The 20,244-nt window shown below is 38.3% G+C and overlaps 1 protein-coding gene across 1 annotated transcript in view; it reads left to right on the top strand.

The window, feature by feature from the left end:
• The first annotated feature begins 3,117 nt into the window (after positions 1-3,117).
• The window catches only part of LOC121396951 (threonylcarbamoyl-AMP synthase-like), a 75,088-nt gene continuing 57,961 nt past the window's right edge, over positions 3,118-20,244 (top strand). Inside the window, exons 1-5 of the mRNA XM_041572610.1 lie at positions 3,118-3,750; positions 3,992-4,084; positions 4,971-5,077; positions 5,428-5,537; positions 6,226-6,420. Of these exons, the coding sequence (XP_041428544.1) occupies positions 5,014-5,077; positions 5,428-5,537; positions 6,226-6,420 (369 nt within the window). The 5' untranslated portion in view covers positions 3,118-3,750; positions 3,992-4,084; positions 4,971-5,013. The remainder of the gene's footprint in view (positions 3,751-3,991; positions 4,085-4,970; positions 5,078-5,427; positions 5,538-6,225; positions 6,421-20,244) is intronic.

Below are 20,244 nucleotides of genomic sequence, written 5' to 3' on the forward strand. Positions count from 1 at the left end.
TCTGATTAGGGAGGAGGCATACAGGCATGAATTACTTGCACAGAATGGCAGATATTTAGAGGAAAATGAACACTAACTTTAGCCTGAACAATACTGGGCAGAACTAAATATTTCAATAATTTCTCCAAAACATGCTATTCAATAAAAAAATATTTTATTCACATCAGTAGTTAAAAAACATGTATAGTAATCCCTCTAACGCCTAACGCGTTTCATGCTTACCCAGCACTTAGTCATAGGCAGAATCCAACTAGTCTCTCTTATATGTTACAAATGTATGTGATTGGTTTTACTAAGGGGAGGGACTATATGTGCTAGTATTTAAGGAACTAAATAAGAGAGACTAGTTGGATTCTGCCTATGACTAAGTGCTGGTAAGCATGAAACGCGTTAGGCGTTAGAGGGATTACTATACATGTTTTTTAACTACTGATGTGAATAAAATATTTTTTTATTGAATAGCATGTTTTGGAGAAATTATTGAGATTGTGGTTTTGCCTCTTTTTGGTCACTAGAGGTCTCCAACATGCTTACGAATAGTATTTACTACTTCTGCTCCCAATTCGATTTAAATAAGAACTAAATATTTGCCTTAATTCAAATTAAATGCACAGAACGTCCAGTAATGGATCTGCAATTAATGATACAACTGCTGGCCATCAGTAACCAACTGTAATATCCAATGGTGTTGGATTTATAAAGATCTGTAGTTCCCTTAGGGAGGCAAAGAAGCTCTTCCCTTGGTTTGGTATTTCCCTTTTCTGTATAAGTTAAATTATACAGGACTGGGTCATTAGCTTAGAGACGGAAGGGATAGTTGATGTCTAATATCAATAAGGTAAAACTGATATGATATGTAACTATGTGTATTTTTATGGTATTAAGGAGCATTCACTTCAGATGGAAATTGTATGTATGTACTTAGTAATCCAATTGTATTTATGGATCTATATTTTTTATTTATATTGTGCTACTTGTGCTTGCAGCTGTGCATTACAACAATCAGGGGGTCAATACAATAATAAAATACAAAAATATACAAAGTTACAGTTTCATTCAAGATTAAGGGTTAAGAGACAAAAGGACAGAGGTCCCTGCCCCGTAGAGCTTACAATCTTAGTGGGTGGGTTATCTTACAGACACAATTAGGAAACCAGTAAGTGCTTGCTTTTTACATTGTATTACAGGTATGGAATCTATAGAAATCTGTTTCCAGAAAGCCTCAAATCCAGTAAAGCCTTTCCTCTTAATTTCCCTCTGCTATGGCAACATCATTTCCCCAGTATTCCAAATACAGTTATGGGACCTGTTATCCAGAATGCTTGGAACCTGGAGTTTTCTGGATCTTTGTGTAATGTTAATCTCCATACTTTAAATCTACTTAAAAAAACAATTCAAGCATTAAATAAATCCAACAGGATTGTTTTGCCTTCAATAAGGATTAATTATATCTTAGTTTGGATCAAGTACAATGTACTGTTTTATTATTACAGAGAAAAAGGTACACATTTTTTAATATTTAAGCTATTTGATTGAAATGGAGTCTATGAGAATTATTCGTAATATTTTTAGGATAACAGATCCTATATTTGATATTGTTGGGTTAAGAACTGAATTAAAAAAAAACATGTTTCCTGCATATATTTCAGATTTCTCTGCACAATTGTACTAAAAACAAGAAGATTATGGAGGGGTTCTCCTTCAGTGTTTTATAGTGAACCTGCTGTTCTTGGGCTCCTGGCGAATGCCGTCAGGTGCCTTCCTGGTCTGCATGCAAAACTTCTTCTTTTTCAACACGTCTATAGTTCCTACTGGAGTGGACAACATCTTGCAGGTAAATCTAAAAGATCAGGCCAGATGAATTGTTAAATGATAGTTCAGGAGATTAGAACACCTAAGAGATAATTTGAGAATTAAAAAGGAACACTGTGATAAAACCATCCCAACACAATTGCAGTTCAAGGAAGATTAAAATTGCAAGTGAATCTGTAACCCTTTTTAGAGATTACATTAAAAAACACTTAAGGGAAATAATTCTACATTCGATTAATACAAATGGAAAATAAAGATTAAGGTAGGTGTCCCTTTAACAGAAGGAAAACAAACACTAATTACAGTGGTGTAATTTGATGTTATTGGGCCCCACAACAAATTAAAAAAATATTGATAAGTTGGCCTATTCTACCATGATATATCAAATTGCTCTTTAATTGGGGCCTCACTGGACACTTCTGTGCCCTCCTGCAACCGCAGGGTTTCCATCCTCTGTAGTTACGTCTGCCTAATGTCTTGCTTCTGGTTTTATCTTATTGCAGGAGTACATCTGATCCTGATTGGTGGCATAGCACAGCTTGTAGCCGGATTTCTGTCCTTTCGAAAGTATGACCATCTTAGTGGCACTTCCTTCATTGCATTCTCAGCATTGTGGAGCAGCTATGGTGCCACCCGCATTGTAGTTGGAAGAGATGCCATTATGCCACTCACCAGTAATGCATCAAGTGTTGCTACGCTTCCTGTCAATGAGAGCGCAGTAGCAGGGCTGGTCGCATATATTTTGTATTGCATTCATCCTATCTTTCTGCTCTGCCCACAGTCAATTATATTATGCCCTTTGTATTTGGTGCAATCACCCTAACACTGATATTTGAGGCTGTGGGGCTGTTTGGGCACTGGGCACTAGTAGTATCGGGAGGTCATTGAGTTAATTATAGTTTGTGTGGACTGTATGGAGCTGCAGCTCTTCTGCTGAAGGGAATCACTCAGAGCATATGTCCTACCAGGCTTTGGTAATGCTCTCTTCAACGTCCTTCTCCTAGGATCAGCAAACCGTAGTTCATCTAACACAGCAGGAGAAGAGAAGAAGAAAAAATACAAAGTATGCTGAGCCCATGGCTTCTAGGTTACCTGTGTGACACCATATCACCCTTCATTATGGCATTCTATAGCTTTGGGTATATTCAGTCATTTTATGTGGGTGCCATATGGGTCAGCATTAATGTGCTCTCACAGCTGTGCTCCAGTTATTACAGCTATCTCCGAGACGATGTTTACCATGCCACAAAAATTTGCATTCCATGGGACATTCTGGCTGGTCAAAGCCTGGAAGAATTTATCTTAAACAGTAGCACTGACGGTCAGGAACTGGAGCCAAGAGTAGAGAAGCTTTGGTTGGTGACTGGTTCTTTCTGGCAGCTGCTTGTTTATTCTGCTTCATGTCTTTAAATAAAGATCTGCTCGAATTAACCCACAATATTTCATTTGCCTTGATGATGGTGTCCACCATACAGCAGATACCAAGCCGTGGTGGATATATATTCTTTGGGGTTACCTGCAGCATATTTACAGCAGTTTCCCTCTACACCACTTTTGCCACTCTGGTTAATTCAATAGCAGAGAAAGTCCTCATCCCAATTGGCAACATAGTCATGTCAAGTGCAAAATTTCAGGACATTTGGCTCTGGGCAGGCGTTGTCTGGGAAAAGACTTAAGCAAAATTGAAAATTCTTCCTCCCGAGCTTCTGATCCTCTGTTCTACCTTTGCAATGGCCTGGCATCCCTTGCAGCCATTCAGAACACCTTAATGGATCCTACCCAGGCCTACCTCTCAATTCCTTGGGTTCTGATACCTGGTGCCATAATGCAGCTGTATGTCTGCAGAATTGATGTCCAAGGAGGTAGAAGATTCGGCTCGGTCCTGCCTTTCTGCTACCACCGCTGTATGGGCGACTTGGGTCTGGCTGCGTTTTGCAGGTAATTTTTTTATATAATAATTGTAACACACACTCCACACATAGAGTCTACTACTCACCCTTTGTTCTTGTCTTTTGTTAACATACCTGAATATTGTGCTGTATAATTTCACATCATTTAATTGTAATCATTATTTTTTAATACTGTATATACAGTTTCACATGCAATGGCACATTATGATATGAAATATATAGATATTACACAACTTAATGCAAATTTTAATGGCTTTTCTTCTCTCTAGGACCTTCCCTTGGGATCACAGCAAATAGTGATGGAGGATTCACAGCTGGTGCCATTGCTTTCCTCATAATCAACATATTCCTGATTGCTCTAGGTATGTGTAAGCACATGGCATAACTAATGTGTGAAAGTAATGATATAAAGCAATATTCCATACAGCAAAAATGCTACAGACTAATGTATGCATATAAAAAGTAATGCAACCCCCTATTATGATATATATCATAAAATATTAGAAACCATTGAAGAGTCCTTTCCCATATATCAGACCAAGATTACAGGACAACTGTTTTCATAGATTAGTGTATAAATTGAGTTTATTGGGTTTATTTAATGTTTAAATAATTTTTTAGTAGACTGAAGTTATGGAGATCTAAATTACAGAAAGATCTTATCCCAAAAGTCCCAGGTCCTGAGCAATGTAGATAACAGGTCCCATACCTATACAAGGTACTATTTTTAAAATTACAGTGAAAAAGGAAATAATTTTTAAAAATCTTAATTATTTGATTAAAGTGGAGTCCATGGGAGATGACCTTCCTGTAATTCGAAGCTCTTCTGGATAATGGGTTTCTGGATAATGGATCCCATACTTTATTAATATAGCAACACATTTACACAACACTTAGAGATTTTCCATCACCATATCAGTTCCAACCCCAGTTGGTCCCTATCACATCACACACTAGGGTGAATATCATCAGAACAGGGGCAATATTAAACTCCTTGCCCAGTTTGGAATCAAACGTAGAACCCCCACTGATCCTAGATAGTAGTGCTACCCAATGAGCCAGCATGAGAGGGTGAGTTGCAGCTGATGATGTTCTGTCTGACTGGTGTTTTAGAGAATGTATCAGCTGACTGAAGCTTGAAATGAAGTTAGTATGAAAATATATTCTATATTTGTGTAACCAGTCTAATAAATGCCAAAATCATATCTGGTTAATAAGTTTATACTTATTTTATCTATTTGCCTACAGCTGCTCAGGCCAACTTTGGTCCAGTTCCTCGTCACACTCGGTTATGGAGGTGGTAATTGTCTGTTTCCTTCTCTTTACCTTGGAAAGACTTCCCCTTCCACTTGAGAGTAAGTATTGGCAACACACAAAATAATAACATGCTCATTACATGTAAACAGACATAGCAACACTATGCTATGTGTAGGAAAGACATTTCTTATACCACTTGAGTCTAGTGATTGGATAGAAAGTAATACAAGTATGGGAATATAATTAATCCTTATTGGAAGCAAACCCAGCCTATTGTATTATTGTATTATTTTCTAGTAGAGGAGTATGGAGATCGAAATTACAATAAGATCCCTTATCCAGAAAACCCCAAGTCTTAAGCATTCTGAATAACATGCCCCATACCTGTATACAGTTTTTTTTTGTGACTGCAAACTAAACACTAATATTTTCTACTCTCTTACTTTAGTTGCTGTGCTTTCAGTCTTCAGTATCCTCTGCCTTTACGGTTTTCTGGCTTCTTTTGCCAACAGCCTGTTCAACAAAGAGCTCATATTGATGGGACCTGCTATCTTTAAGGTACTTCAAAAATAAAGTGATAAACAATAGAATGTGGTTATATCCTGATACTTTATTCATTCTTTATTCATGGGCATTCATACTGTTGTAGAACAGTATATAGGAAAATATTCATTATACAACTAGCAGATGCAAGGTTTATTCTAGGGATGCACCAAATCCACTATTTAGGATTCTGTAGAACCCCCGAAGGGGGAAAACATTTTTCATTCTTGTTTTGTAACAAAAAAGTCACAAAACTTCATATGCAAATTAGGATTCAAATTCAGTTAGGCCAGGCAGAAGGATTTGGGCGAATCCGAATCCTGCTGAAAAAGGCCGAATCCTGGATTCAGTGCATCCCTAGTTTTTTGTGCCAGGGGGGATTGTCAGAGATATTTGCCATAAGCATAAGTATATATTAAATCTTTTCAATCACTGGGAAATAGCAATGGGGCTGTTAAAAACTATCAAACCAACTACAGATCAGCATTGTATTTAATTAGCTCTGTAGTTTCATGCCCATATTCCTTTGTTGGGAAGATGTATTTACTGTTTATAAGAAATTTAGACGACCATAATAAAAACTTATACAATTGCTGTTTTCTCAGAAATGATATTAAGAAATAATGAACTGATTATTTTTGTTCCGTTGTAGTTTGTATTTGTATTGATTGATTATATTGATTTTATGTATTGTTTTTTGTAGAAGGAAGAGCCAAAAAAAATGGAGGAAGGTGTAAGCTCTTGTATCTTACCACAGTCCCACCGTACAAGCAGTTTGAGGACAATTGCTAATATGCTTGATAATGGAGGAGTGTGTGGAATTCCCACTGACACTGTCTATGCCCTGGCAGCTTCCTGCAAGCACCCAGAAGCTATCAACAGGATTTACTCCATCAAAGTAAGTAGCCATCATGAACTTTAAGTGATTTTGTCTACACACAATAAAATATTTGCTGTAGGAAGTATAATGCTTTCCAATTTTCCTACTGAAAGAAATGCTGTCCCCTAAGCATCATGCTAGCCAGAGTGTGCTCTAACTGTATCAGAACATATTATCTAACTCATATTAAAGGGGTGGTTCAACTTAAGTTACTGTAACTTTTAGTTATGTTATAGAATGACCAATTCTATGAAACTTTTCAACTGGTCTTTATTTTTTTTATATTTTTTTCTAATTATTTGCCTTATTTTCTGACTCTTTCCAGTTTTCAAATGGGGGGGGTCACTGACCCTTTCTAAAAACAAATGCTCTGTAAGGCTCCAAATGTATTGTTATTGCTACTTTTTATTACTTTTTATGCAGACCTTCTCCTATTCATTATTGCAGTCTCTCTTATTCAGATCAATGCATGGTTGCTAGGGTATTTGGACTCTAGCGACCAGCTTGATGAAACTGCAAACTGGAGAGCTGCTGAATAAAAAGCTAAATAATTTTAAAAAATAATAATAAAAAAAATTCCTGCATAGCCCCTCTGGGAAGAGTATAAAGCTAAATATTCTATATATGTTGGATTCTTTTATAGGAACGCCCATCAGAAAAGCCAATCTGTATCTGCATTCCAAACCTTGACCAGCTGAGGTCATCATCCCCCATTCAGCCCCTTGCTGTGGAACTTCATGGATCTTGTATACCCTGGAGGCATAAGCTGCATAGTACAGAAAGGAGAATGGCTTAAAAAAATTAGGTATGTGAATATTTCTTTTTATTGTCTTTGAACATGGTCACTTTCACAAAAAATCAACTGAGCGTGTGAAATTTAAACCCAACACATACCATCAAACATTGTGTCCAGTGCCTGCAATAAAAAACAAGAGCCGCCCAATTGATGAGCACAAAAATGATTTTCTAAATAATTAATAAACACAGTCAGTAGTCATTTACTTTTCTTAGATTTTATTGGCAAATGAACATCTTGGGATTTTATTCTGCCTTAAGGAAAACTATACCCCCAAATGAATACTTAAGCAACAGATAGTTTATATCAAATTGAATAACATATTAAAGAATCTTACCAAACTGAATATATATTTACATAAATATTGCCCTTTTACATCTCTTGCCTTGAGCCACCATTTCGTGACTCTATCTGTTCAGCCTCAGAGATCACCTGACCAGAAATACTACAACACTAACTGTAACAGGAAGAAGTGAGGAAGCAAAAGGCAGAACTCTGTCTGTTAATTGGCTCATGTGACCTTACATGTGGTTTGTATGTGTGCACAGTGAATCTTACGATCTTAGGGGGCGGCCCTTGTTTTTTTAAAATGGCAATTTTTCTATTTATGATTACCCAATGGCACCATACTACTAAAAAAAGTATATTATTATGATAATGGTTCATTTACATGAAGCAGGGTTTACACATGAGCTGGTTTTTACTCAGTATCGTTAATAGAGACCTACATTGTTTGGGGGGTATAGTTTTCCTTTAATAAGATTGGATTGTAAGTCTTCCCTTTTCACCTCAGTAGGCAATGCTCCCCACCTAATATATTTCATTTTGGCAATTGGGAATCAATATATTTCTAATAGCGGACACCACTTCAACAAGCCACAGGACCTTTTTACTGATTATTGCTTCATTTTGTTTACAGGGTCGGACCTGCCATGAAACAGTCGGAAACTAATGACTCCATCATGATAAGGGTCCCAGACCACCACAGTCACCGTCTCTCACAGACATGACTGGGCCTTTAGCTATCACGTCGGCCAATCCAAGTGGAGAAAGTGATAGCACCCATCATGATATTGGTGATAACGTAAGTGAGGTCAAAATATGACTACTACAGGTGTGGAATCTTTTGTCCAGAATGCTCGGGGACCTAGGGTTTTCTGGATAAGGGATATTTCTGTAATTTGGACATCCATACATTAAGTGGGTTATTTACTAAAAACTAAAACTCGAATCAATCTCATTTTATTTATTAAGCAAAGTTGACCAAACCCCCTTCCAGGAAATTGAACTCATTTATCAACAGTTTTTCTCGAAAAAGTTCAGAAGCGACAAAATCAAGCGTCAATTTGTATCGTACGATTGATGCTCTGTATACTCGACTTTATCAAATTTTTGCTGCAAAAACTCAACTTTATCGGATTATCAGGGACATCTGCCATTGACTTCTACATGACTTCGACAGGGTTTTAGATCGAGTTTTTTTCAGATTTTTAGCAGCTTTGTGGTATAATAATCTCCAAAAATTTTATTTTATTTCCACAAATAATTCTAGTTTAACCTTGACCAGATAAATACGAACTTTAAAAAATGGGCCTCTAAGTTCTTAAAAATAATTCATTATATCTAGTTTGCATCAAGTTTAAGGTACTGCTGCTTAATTATGGAGAAAAAAGGAAATCATTTTTTAAAAATCTGAATTATGTAATTGAAATGGAGTCTAGGGGAGATGGCCTTCCCATAATTTGGAGCATTTGGAGCATTCTGGATAATGGGGTTTCTGTATAACAGAAGTCAATACCCTGTACTATTAAGAATTGTCAAACATGTGCCAATTAGTACAATGGACCATGTTTAATGTTTTTAAATACAAGGAGTACCAAAGACTTAGTTACAACAAAGGCAAGCCCTTATCTCATTTGTGTACTTTTTTTGTGACTACTAAATACCCTAATAATGGAAAAAACAATCAGAGAAGGACTGCGATATGGTAGTCGCAAATGCTTAATTCTGATTGAGACTTTTTTTTTTTGCCTAGAGGATCTTTCAATTTATGTGCAATCTCTGTGTTCCCTTAGGCGACTGAAGTGACAAGCTGGATGCAGTTCTATGTATGATGGATACTCCAATGAGCTTGTGGGATCCACAGTAGTAAATTGCACCCAAAATAGATGAAGGTGAGTAGTACATGTAGAGAGGGAAATTCCATCCTTGAAATTCCATTCAGATCTCTTAGTCAGTGTCAAATTTTGAAATATTCCGATGCACCTCCTGACATTTGTGGTGGGGCAAAATCTTCTTTCTAACCCTTATGCAAGCTCTTTCTGCACCCTTAACGGAATATTTTAAAAATGTAGCTGCTTGCTTCATAGAGATGATCATAATGGATCCTTTCTTTTTAGGGCATCGTAAAAAGTCCTGCCGCGTGAGGGCTGTGTTGCCAACCACTAAGATTCATTGCAACTATTTGAGAGAGCCCAAGAACACTCAAGGGGTTTTGTAGAACCCACAGTTATAGATGTCGGAACCTAATGATATGTATAGGAGCCTGCTGGCAGGTCTCAGGAAACTTGACACTTGAATGGTCATTTATTTAAATGTTTATTTTAATATTATATTTATTATCTTTGTGCTGTATAATGTAAATTGTTTTATGGTTAGAACACTACCCATGTTTACAGAAGCTAAATGTGTTTACACGATGACAGTTGATTTATTTAAAATTAGCCTTTTATACAAAAAAATATTACAAATAAAATTTGGAAACCAATTTGAAAGCAACCCATTTTTTCTCTGTTCCCTATTGTGTATAATAATTATCCAATTGGTCCTATTGCATTTGTCTGTATAATTATATTTGTGATGGGGAAATGTTACTGTCTAGTTTCATTAGGACAGTTGTAATTCTGCCAATGTACATGTCTGTTAGTTCTGTGTTCTATATTCTGTTTATTAGATTTCCCTGTTTTAACTCATACATGGCATATAACATATATAGATATTAATCTATGGGTTGCTAAGACAAAAGTTCCATTATGCCAGTGCTATAGTACATTTCTGATCAGTTAAGTCCCTTCTGCTGTGTGGTGAAAGGGATGGCTAATACCAATAGTGGCATAAGTCATATAAGGTCACCATTCCTACCATTTTCTATAAAACCAGTTTGGAAACCTCTATGTGCTCATTAGAGTTCAGATGGAATGTATGAGACTCCAAAATCATTTACCTCCAGAGCACTGAATTGGTAAAGCTACAAACATGAATTGTGCCCATTTTTGACACTTTGCACACGATTCTGCACTTAGTAAAATACCCCTGTGGTGTATAATCAAACATATGGACATTTACAGATTTTGTTTTACATTTCTGCACATTTCTTAAGGCTTTTGTTCATAGCGGGTGGATGTCTCTACTGCCCTTGGCATTCCCATAAAAGTCTGTGGGTTGTGTTATCCTTCTAGTTAAGGAAATCTGTTTGGTCATATGCGCAGTGGGCTCTGAGCACCTGTTGAGAAGTTAAGCTTAGTGGTTGTCACAAATTATCAAGCATGAAAAATGAGGTTGGCCTGTGATATTTGCTGATGCTACAAGGCTGATTAAATTCTCATGTTAGCTGCACTGGTTTTCTGTGTTGCCTTGTAGTAATTATCTGTATTAATCACACTATTCTATGTGTACTGTATATTAGGGATGTCACCGAATCCACTATTTTGGATTCAGCCGAACCCAAATCTTTTGCAAAAGATTTCAGCCAAATACCGAACCAAATCTGACTCCTAATTTTATATGCAAATTAGGGGTGGGAAGGGGAAAACATTTTTTACTTCCTTGTTTTGTGACAAAAGTCACAAGATTTCCATCCCTGCCCGTAATTTGCATATGCACATTAGGATTCAGTTTCGGCCGGGCAGAAGGATTCGGACGAATCCGAATCCTGCTGAAAAACGAAGAATCCTGGCCGAATCCCGAACCAAATCCTGGATTCCGTGCATCCCTACTGTATATTAAGTGACAGCAGCACAGAGCATGTGTAGTAAATCATCAAAAAAGACAGTGGGGAGCTACTGGGGCTTTTTTGAAGACACATTTATTCCCTGCTAAAATGCTGTGGTTGCCTTGGGCTGGTACAGAATCCCAAAACATAATGTACAACATGTCTAGCCTACTTCTTAAGTTGACCAAATGTTTTATTATCTTCCTGACGGCAACAGGCAGCATGAAAACAACAGGACATCAAATATGAGATTTGGCTTTCACCCTAGGCTATTGAAGTGTAGCGTCCCAGTATAATTAGACTGTGCTCATTAAATGAAAATACAAACCCACTATACAGTATTTGTCCAATGCCAAGAATGTTTTTACTTGCGTGTAGTTGTACTGTGCATGAAGTCACAATAGCTGTGTGACAGAGACAGACAGAAGGAGGCACGCCAGATGATATATATGGACAGACACACAGATCTCATTGTATTGAGAGTATAAGGGGCATATTTATCAAGAAAGGTGCGCTATTATCCTTATAACTTCTTTAAACACAAACACCTAAAAAGAAAAGAAACTACACATGGAGTAGTACGTTCAACTTCTCTTTGAATTTATCTCTGATGTTAGAAACTACTCACAATCAGGATCGTCAAACAAGAGCGTGCAGATATTCTTTTCTAGCAGGGTATATGCAGTGTTGGAACGTGCGATATTTCTAAAAGAAAAAGAGGCTGCAGAAGGTGAAGGATCGTCGGAAATCCGGCTTAGACCCTGCGGGTCCTAAAAACTTACCAAACTGTAGCAAGACAAAGGCATTGGAAGGCTCGCAGAGAGACCGCTCGATGCCGGCGTGTTTCCCAGGCGCAAAAGGCCAACGCGTTTCATATCCTACGATACTTCCTCAGTATCGTAGGATATGAAACGCGTTGGGCCTTTTGTGTTAATGAAATAAAAGTTTGTTATAGATTTAACCCCCTCCAAATCACTTATTTAACCTTTGCACGGCACCGGAGGCGAGCTGACTAACTGTGAGGGAAGATACGGCATTGTTTAAGGACGCGCATTGTGTAAGCGAGGCTGTTTGAAGTCAAGGGACCGGTGTCTAACAGCGCCTGGGAAACACGCCGGCATCGAGCGGTCTCTCTGCGAGCCTTCCAATGCCTTTGTCTTGCTACAGTTTGGTAAGTTTTTAGGACCCACAGGGTCTAAGCCGGATTTCCGACGATCCTTCACCATCTGCAACCTCTTTTTCTTTTAGAAATATCGCACGTTCCAACACTGCATATACCCTGCTAGAAAAGAATATTCTGCACGCTCTTGTTTGACGATCCTGATTGTGAGTAGTTCTAACATCAGAGATAATTCAAAGAAGAGTTGAACGTACTACTCCATGTGTAGTTTCTTTCTTTTTAGGTGTTTGTGTTTAAAGAAGTTATAAGGATAATAGCGCGCCTTTCTTGCTGACTAACATTACCGACAGTGGAAGTGTGGATCCACTAATTTTTGGTGCCGCTTTCCCTGAAAAAATTACTTGTGCAACAGCGCAGCCTTCACCCAATTCTTCTATGCATATTTATCAAGGGTCGAAGTTCGAAGTTAAAAAAACTTAGAATTCAAAAAGACCAACCAAATAGAGGTCGAAGGTTTTTGGGGGTCGAAGTAGTCCGTATTCGAATCGTACGATCAAAGGAATAGCGCCTTAGATCTACTTCGATTCGAAGTTTTTGAAAATTCACTTCGACCTTTGATAAATCTGCATATTTATCAAGGGTTGAAGTTCGAAGTTAAAAAAACCTTTGAACTTTGAATTCAAAAAGACCAACCGAATAGAGGTCGAAGGTTTTTGGGGGTCGAAGTGGTCCGTATTCGAATCGCATGATCGAAGGAATAGCACCTTCGATCTACTTCAATTCAAAGTTTTTTAAACTTCGATCTCCCAAACTCCAATTGCCTCCATACAGGTTCTAGGATGTCCCCCATAGACTAAAACAGCACTTCGGCAGCTTTTTGGTGGCGAGTGGTCGAAGTCAAAGTTTTAAATCGATATTCGAATTTCAACGTTTTTTTCAACTGGAATCGAAGTTAGACTATTTGATGGTCGAAGTAGCCAAAAATTACTTCGAAAATTGAAGTTTTTTAGACCACAATCTGCTTTTTTCTGAAAGTTTTTTTAATAATTTCCCTGATTTTGTAGTTTTCCTATGTAAGCAAATTTTCCCAGTTAATAGGTAAGCTGCATCATGGTGGTTCTCCTCAGATGCTGCTGGAATCACTGACCTTACAGTTCAGCAGCCACTTCCCATTCTGCTGAAGGGAAAGTGCACATGATCATTACTTGAGAATGTCAGCTTCCATATTGTTGACTAAGAGTGGTTTAATGTTACTTCAGTGTACCCACAAGGCTCTGTATCCTAGTTCCAAATTCATAGGGAGTAGTTTATAGATTCACATGGCACAAGTGCTAATCGGTAAAAGGGCATGTCCCTCAGTACTCATTTAACAAGCACTTGTGAGCCAGGAAAGGATGTACAATGCTTCTTGCACATAAGTCAGACTTAGAGAATGGGGTAGTGTTTGCAAGGGATGCCTACATGAACGCCACCGCCCTCTTGGACGGCGCATTACCTAACTCCAGTCTCTGCACTCTAAAAAGAAAAGGCCTGCAGCCATTCTGCAACAGTAACATGCAGTGAGCAAAGTCCCCAAAAAATGGTCAATTGCAGACTTTTTTTGCATTTTGCAGTGTTCTGCACTTCAAATGACCCCTCATGAGTAGGCATAATGTATATGGCACTCCAAGGAGAAGACTAATAACCTTCTAGTTTTTTTTCTAGTGTGGCAAATGATTTGTAACAGAACACACATTTTGAAGGCCTCAGTTAACACAAATGACCACTGTGTTTTCATATCCTGTAAATGAAATCCTTATTAAACAGTGCCTAGCAACGTCATCAGGGTCTAGTTGTACCGGGTGACTTTGTGGCAAACTACTTTACTGAAATTTGTATATTTTATAAATTAATGTATCCCCTAGATAAAGTCACCTCAGTGATCCATGACTTCTAGTGATTTGAAAGTTCACCATCTGTTTGGGTTGAAATATGGCCAACCATCGCAGGTATATACCTGTATACAGGGCCGGACTGGGGAGTAAAAAGCAGCCCGGGCAAAAACAATCAAAGCAGCCCACATGGAAACGCGATGATAGCCGCGCCTATATATTGGGTTAACCCTTTAAGTATCACAGATCGTAGCATCTACGATCTGTGGATAAAGGGACTCAAGTGCCACAGATTGTAGATTTTACGATCTGCTGCCACTTCTGGATTGGGGCAGCGGAGGCATGATCACAATGGGCTGTAAGGCAACAGGCACATAAAAACTACTTGTCCTGCTGTTGCTCTCACTTCCTGCATCCCCCTACACCCCTCCCTCTCCACCTGATCAAGCAAGAAGACAGATGCCTTCCCTTCATGGGACCCCCAACAGCCCCCAAAAAAAAATAACAACAATGATAATAATAAGAACTCCAGCAATATCATGTGATAGCTCCACAAAAAAAAGTCTAAAACACACAGCCCAGCCCAGGACTGTGCCAGTCAGCATTCCCACCAGTTATCTCAGGCCACAAGAAGTTTGTTATGGGGACACACACACGCAGAGACACACAGACATACATACCAGGACAGACACACAGAGACACCCACAAGACAGGACAGACACACAAAGAGACAGGACACAGACAGAGACATTCACAGACAGACACACACACAGACCTCTCTTAGAGAAAAACTTATTCCATGCACTTGCACCTGCAGTGTAATGTATCAGGGACGCCCCTCCCCTAATGTAGCAGCAGCTCCATATGTCTGTCAGGCTGCGTGATTAAGCCAGTGCCTGGCCGAGAAGGAGAATAATTATACAATGGAGGGGGTGGAGCAAAGCGAAGAAGAAAAAATCCCCACTGCGAGGCCTCTCTGTGCTTCCAGCACTTCCCACTAAATTAAATGAAAAACTTCCTGCCCCATGCTTGCTCTCCCCAACGTAGCCTGGAGACGGAAGACACAAGCAGGCAGCTGAAGTCTGAAGCTACGATCGGGGGGGGAGGCGGAGCCAATATTGTGAGCAAGGCGGCCCATTTTAACTATGAGATGAGCGGCCCATCGGGGCAATTGCCCGAACAAGCACATTGCCAGTCCGGGCCTGCCTGTATATGTATGTATATATTCTCAGTAGCCTGTAAACTACTTCAGAAACAAACAGAGACCATAAAAGAAGTCTATTAAAATAGTTTATTGATATCTGATCCAATGTTGTATAGTCACACTGGTTTTATAATACTGGGCATGCACACTGTCAGCAATAAAATGGCTAAAAAACAAACTTGTGTTTCTTTTAGGCAAAACAGTGAGAGATCTAACAATACAACTTATTGCTGTGTCCATTTTGTCAAAAAATGATAGCTTTTGTCCTGAAAACATTTTAAAAACACAAACCCTGGGAAAGAAAAGTATAAATGAATAAAAGTTGAAAGCCATTGTTTCAGAATTCATTTCTCCATGTAATCTTGTTTATGAGCAGACAGGGATTGTCTGTATTATAAGGATATGTCTTAGGTAGGGATGCCATGTTGCTTGGCTGAGAGGGTCTATCTGGAACATTAGAAATTCATGCTGTTCTTAAAACAGATTAAAGTGTTACTATAAATGTCCCAGGGAGAGTATTTCCCTACAGGCTAAGAAATGTCTTCTTGTACTGATAGCGGTGGTTTTATTTCTGTTCTACTTAGCAATTTATGTAACTAAAAGGAATCTGTTTGAGGAAAGATGGTTTGAAAGCTGAAGAGAGGAGATGAAATACTTGTAGAAAAAACAAAGATTAAATTGAACATTTAGGGGTTATTTACTAAAACGCAAATTTATCTCAACTTTTCATTAAACCATGCTCACCAAACTCCCATCCACAATTTTATCTTATTTATCAATAAAATAACTCAAAAATAACTCTGCTCTTAAAAAGTCTAGTTTTTGCCTAAAAAACCTCGACCAGAAGAAAAGTCGAGGTTTATTAAATAAACCCCTTAATGACTTGGCCTCAAACTGTGTAACCCTGATGTATTCCGTAGAAATTTCAGATTTATCTGGTCAGCATAAACCACAAAATCCCATAATATGAATTTTTATATTAATATAAAATGTGACATAGTAAAGGAAAGTATTTCAATATTGCACCAATTTCACTGTGAAATAACAATCTGATGCACCCTGGCACCTTGCACTTTATCTGTACTTTAACATATCTGGCTCACCTTTTAATCTTTTTACCCTACCATTCATACAGATAATAGCAACAAAGCCTACAGGTTGTGCAAGCATATTGTTAACATATCTGGCTAAACTCCTTTATGGCCCAGTGTCATTCAAACTGTGTCTGGCTCTGTCGCTTCCTCTATTAACTTACTAACAGGGCTTAGGACAAAGATGGGCGAGAAGCCGTGTGATCCAGTGTTATCATCTACTGCCAGATCTGGCTTCTTTCATCACATGTTGTTCATCCCGATGCCCTGGGAAACACATTATCATCTACTACATTCAAAAGATTGACTGGCGTCGGAGGCTCCTTCTCCATAGCTGCTCTGTGGCAATTCATCGAATAAGGAGAGAAGCGGGTTCCCTGTATATTGCACCATCTGTTTCCCTGTGAAGTAAGTAGAAGGTTAGTGCTTTATGGCAGCTTAAAGCACAATGCAGAGACGGATAAGCTTTTAATGCAATGTTGACTATGATTATGGAACATAGACCCCCCCCCATCTTCTTCACTGCCGCCAAAACGTCCATCTGTGCACTTCCATTGGAAAATGATACATCCACTGTTGCATCAAAACAAATTGTCTGTGACAAAGCTTGTGGCACTTTCCCAGACTTACTGCCCCAAAATGAAATGCAGCCATACTGCCAATTACAATCATACTGCATGACCATCAGGGAACACATCTAATGTATACAAGGAAAACTGTCCCTCAGCTTGGAAGTTTTGTTGGATCTATTGGATCAGTTGGCTATGGATTGAGATCAGCATTGCACTGCTGTATATGTCTTTTATTAGTATGATATTTAACTGCACCCTTTTCTACAGATTAATTAGGCAAACTGATAAAAGCCTTTATGTAAAGCATGGCTCATAAGGCAAAACCAGGGGGGAAAAAAGCATTTTTTTGTTTAGCTCACACTTGGACTACATGAGCGACGAGCCCAAATTTGCTGCTAAAGGTCACCCTAAGAAATAAGTCCAAATACCTTTTCTATCATGGTAATTGAGTAAATAAAGTTACTTGCACCATATACAATACAACTGACAATCGATTACAATTGACAATCACAGCAGACACTGTTATTATGGAAAGTTTTGTATCACCTCAGCATTATGTGTGTGTGCCAGAATAGGGGCCACTGCCAACATCAAAGCACAGGCTACACAATTAAATAGCGAGAGGAAGGACGGGAATGTGGGAAGTGCAGTTATATCTAGGAAGTGCTGAATAGAATTGACTGTACAACTCTATGCCTCAGGCAGAAGCGGGGCAGGCAATATATGTGTTACAGCTCAAAATTGTAAATACATTTATAACAGGTATGGATGTTAATTAAAAAAAAAAAAAAAAAAAAAAAAAGAATGTTTGGTAAGGACTTTTATTATACAACTTTTTATGGCTGGGTGACAGGTCCCCTCTAATAGGTCTGCTGGCTGATTTCTGTCCCAGTAAATCTGATACACCAGTAATAGCGCTGTCACTGCTTTACACAGTCATATGTCTAAAAAAACGGTAATTAGAAGATAGGGTAATGACACATAACATGTATTTACAGTTGCCCATAAATGCTGCAACAGCCCAGCAGCATTGACTTGCACTGGAATTGCCTGAGTATTTGCACAGGCGCTTGCAAGGGATTCCAATGTAAGTCAATCCAGGACTGTTTTTTATGTGAGGGGGGGGGGGCAACATAAACATTGCATGTAAAGCACCATGTGCCATTACTTACATTCAAAACTGGCTTGGCCAAAGCTAGCGAATTAGTCAAGTATAAATAAATATTACAGAAAATAAAATAATACAACAATTTGAAACAATAAAACAATTAAAGAAACCAAAAGAACCTTTGTTCAGCAAGTCTTCACTGGAAGGCATGGGAATGTCCTTCTGCCCCTCTGTTACCCCCTGTTAGAAAGAAACACGACAGTGAACTGGAGTTTATGGCACGTGGGCAGTACAGTGGTGCAGTGTAAAACCCAATCAGAATGCAGAGAACAAAGGGGTAGTTCACTACCAAACACATTTTCCAGTCTGAGACGGTGAATGCCATTAACAAATGTATCAATAAATCAGTAAAATTATAATGTAGGAGAGCTTAAACTGCTCCCACTACTGAAAATGAAGCATTACATTTATATATTGGAACATGTTCAATAAGAATTGAGAAGGGTTATTATTTTGAAAGGTCATCTTCCATAGGCTCCATTTTATCAAAATGTTTAAATTTTATTTCCTTTTTCTCTGTAATAATTAAACAGTATCTTGTACAGGTAAGGGATCAGTTATCAGGAAACCAGTTATGCAGAAAGCTCCCAAATTACGGAAAGGCTGTCTCTGATAGACTCGTTTTTATCTAAATAATCCAAATGTTTCAAACTGATTTCCTTATACTCTGTAATAATTAATGTTAATGTCTACATGATTTTCTAGTAGAAAAGAAAGATCCCTTATCCGGAAAACTCCAAGTCCCGAGCATTCTAGATAACAGGTCCCATACCTGTATTTGAAAACCACTGAAACAAATGTGCTGAAGGCGAGCTCCCTCTTAATGAATAATGTATAAACAAAAAAGTATAAACTCACGCTGTTGAGGCCGCTGTTTTCTGAAGTCACATGTAATATCTGAGGATAATAAGTCAGGTTAAAAAGCTGCAAAAGGCAAGTTGAAGACATAAGTAGTGACATGGCAGTTTGAGTGGTCACTGCTTAGAGCAGATCAACATACACCACAGCACAGTTTCATTTACAATTGGCGAGGAACCATTTGTGCAGAAATATCTCAAGTATATATGCTCTGTAGTATATACAGGTATGGGACCTGTTATCCAGAATGCTCGGGACCTGGGGTTTTTCCCAGATAACAGATTTTTCCGTAATTTGAATCTTCATACCGTAAGACATTAAAAAACCCAATAGGCTGGTTTTGCTTCCAATAAGGATGAATTATATCTTAGTTGGGATCAAGTACAAGGTACTGTTTTATATTACAGAGAAAAAGGAAATATTTTTTAAAATGTCAATTATTTGGATAAAATAGGGTCTATGGGAGCCAGCCTTCCCGTAATTCTGAGCTTTCTGGATAACAGGTTTCAAGATAATGGATCCGATACCTGTACTTTTATTACAGAGAAAAAGGAAATCATTAAATTATTTGGATAAAATGGAGTCTATGGGAGACAGCCATTCCAAATTCAGAGCTTCCTGGGATAACGGGTTACCAGATAGTGGATCCCATACCTGAATAGGATTGAAGTAACCATGCTAGCGCATATTGGTTCTTATCAATGGCACGTGCATTAGAAGAGATTATTAAGTATCCAGGACATGAATATGACGGTCCAGTTGTGCCACCAGAAAAACTGTACAGGACGCGTTTATGTTCTGCTAATGGGACGATTCATAGATCTATGAGCAGAGGATACATACATCCTACCCAAAACCTCACAGCTGTAACTACATGCTGGTTGCCTCCATATTTTGTAGATGTACCCATATTAAGGGACCATGAATACATACTACAACCACTGTAAAAAGTTTTTATACTTTTGCCTGTTCTTGTTGGACCCATAGGATCGGGGGGACTGTTTTAGATTAAAAATGTTTTGTATATCAATTAAAATTGATGCTGAATTTAAAAGTAGTTTCATAACTTGATCCATTCTATATGCAGTAGCTCTTTTACCTGCCATAGATAGAACCTACAATACAGGTATGGGACCTGTTATACAGGAATCCGTTATCCAGAAAACTCCAA

Source organism: Xenopus laevis, chromosome 8L, assembly GCF_017654675.1.
Source record: "Xenopus laevis strain J_2021 chromosome 8L, Xenopus_laevis_v10.1, whole genome shotgun sequence".
In the NCBI taxonomy this organism is placed as follows: domain Eukaryota; kingdom Metazoa; phylum Chordata; class Amphibia; order Anura; family Pipidae; genus Xenopus; species Xenopus laevis.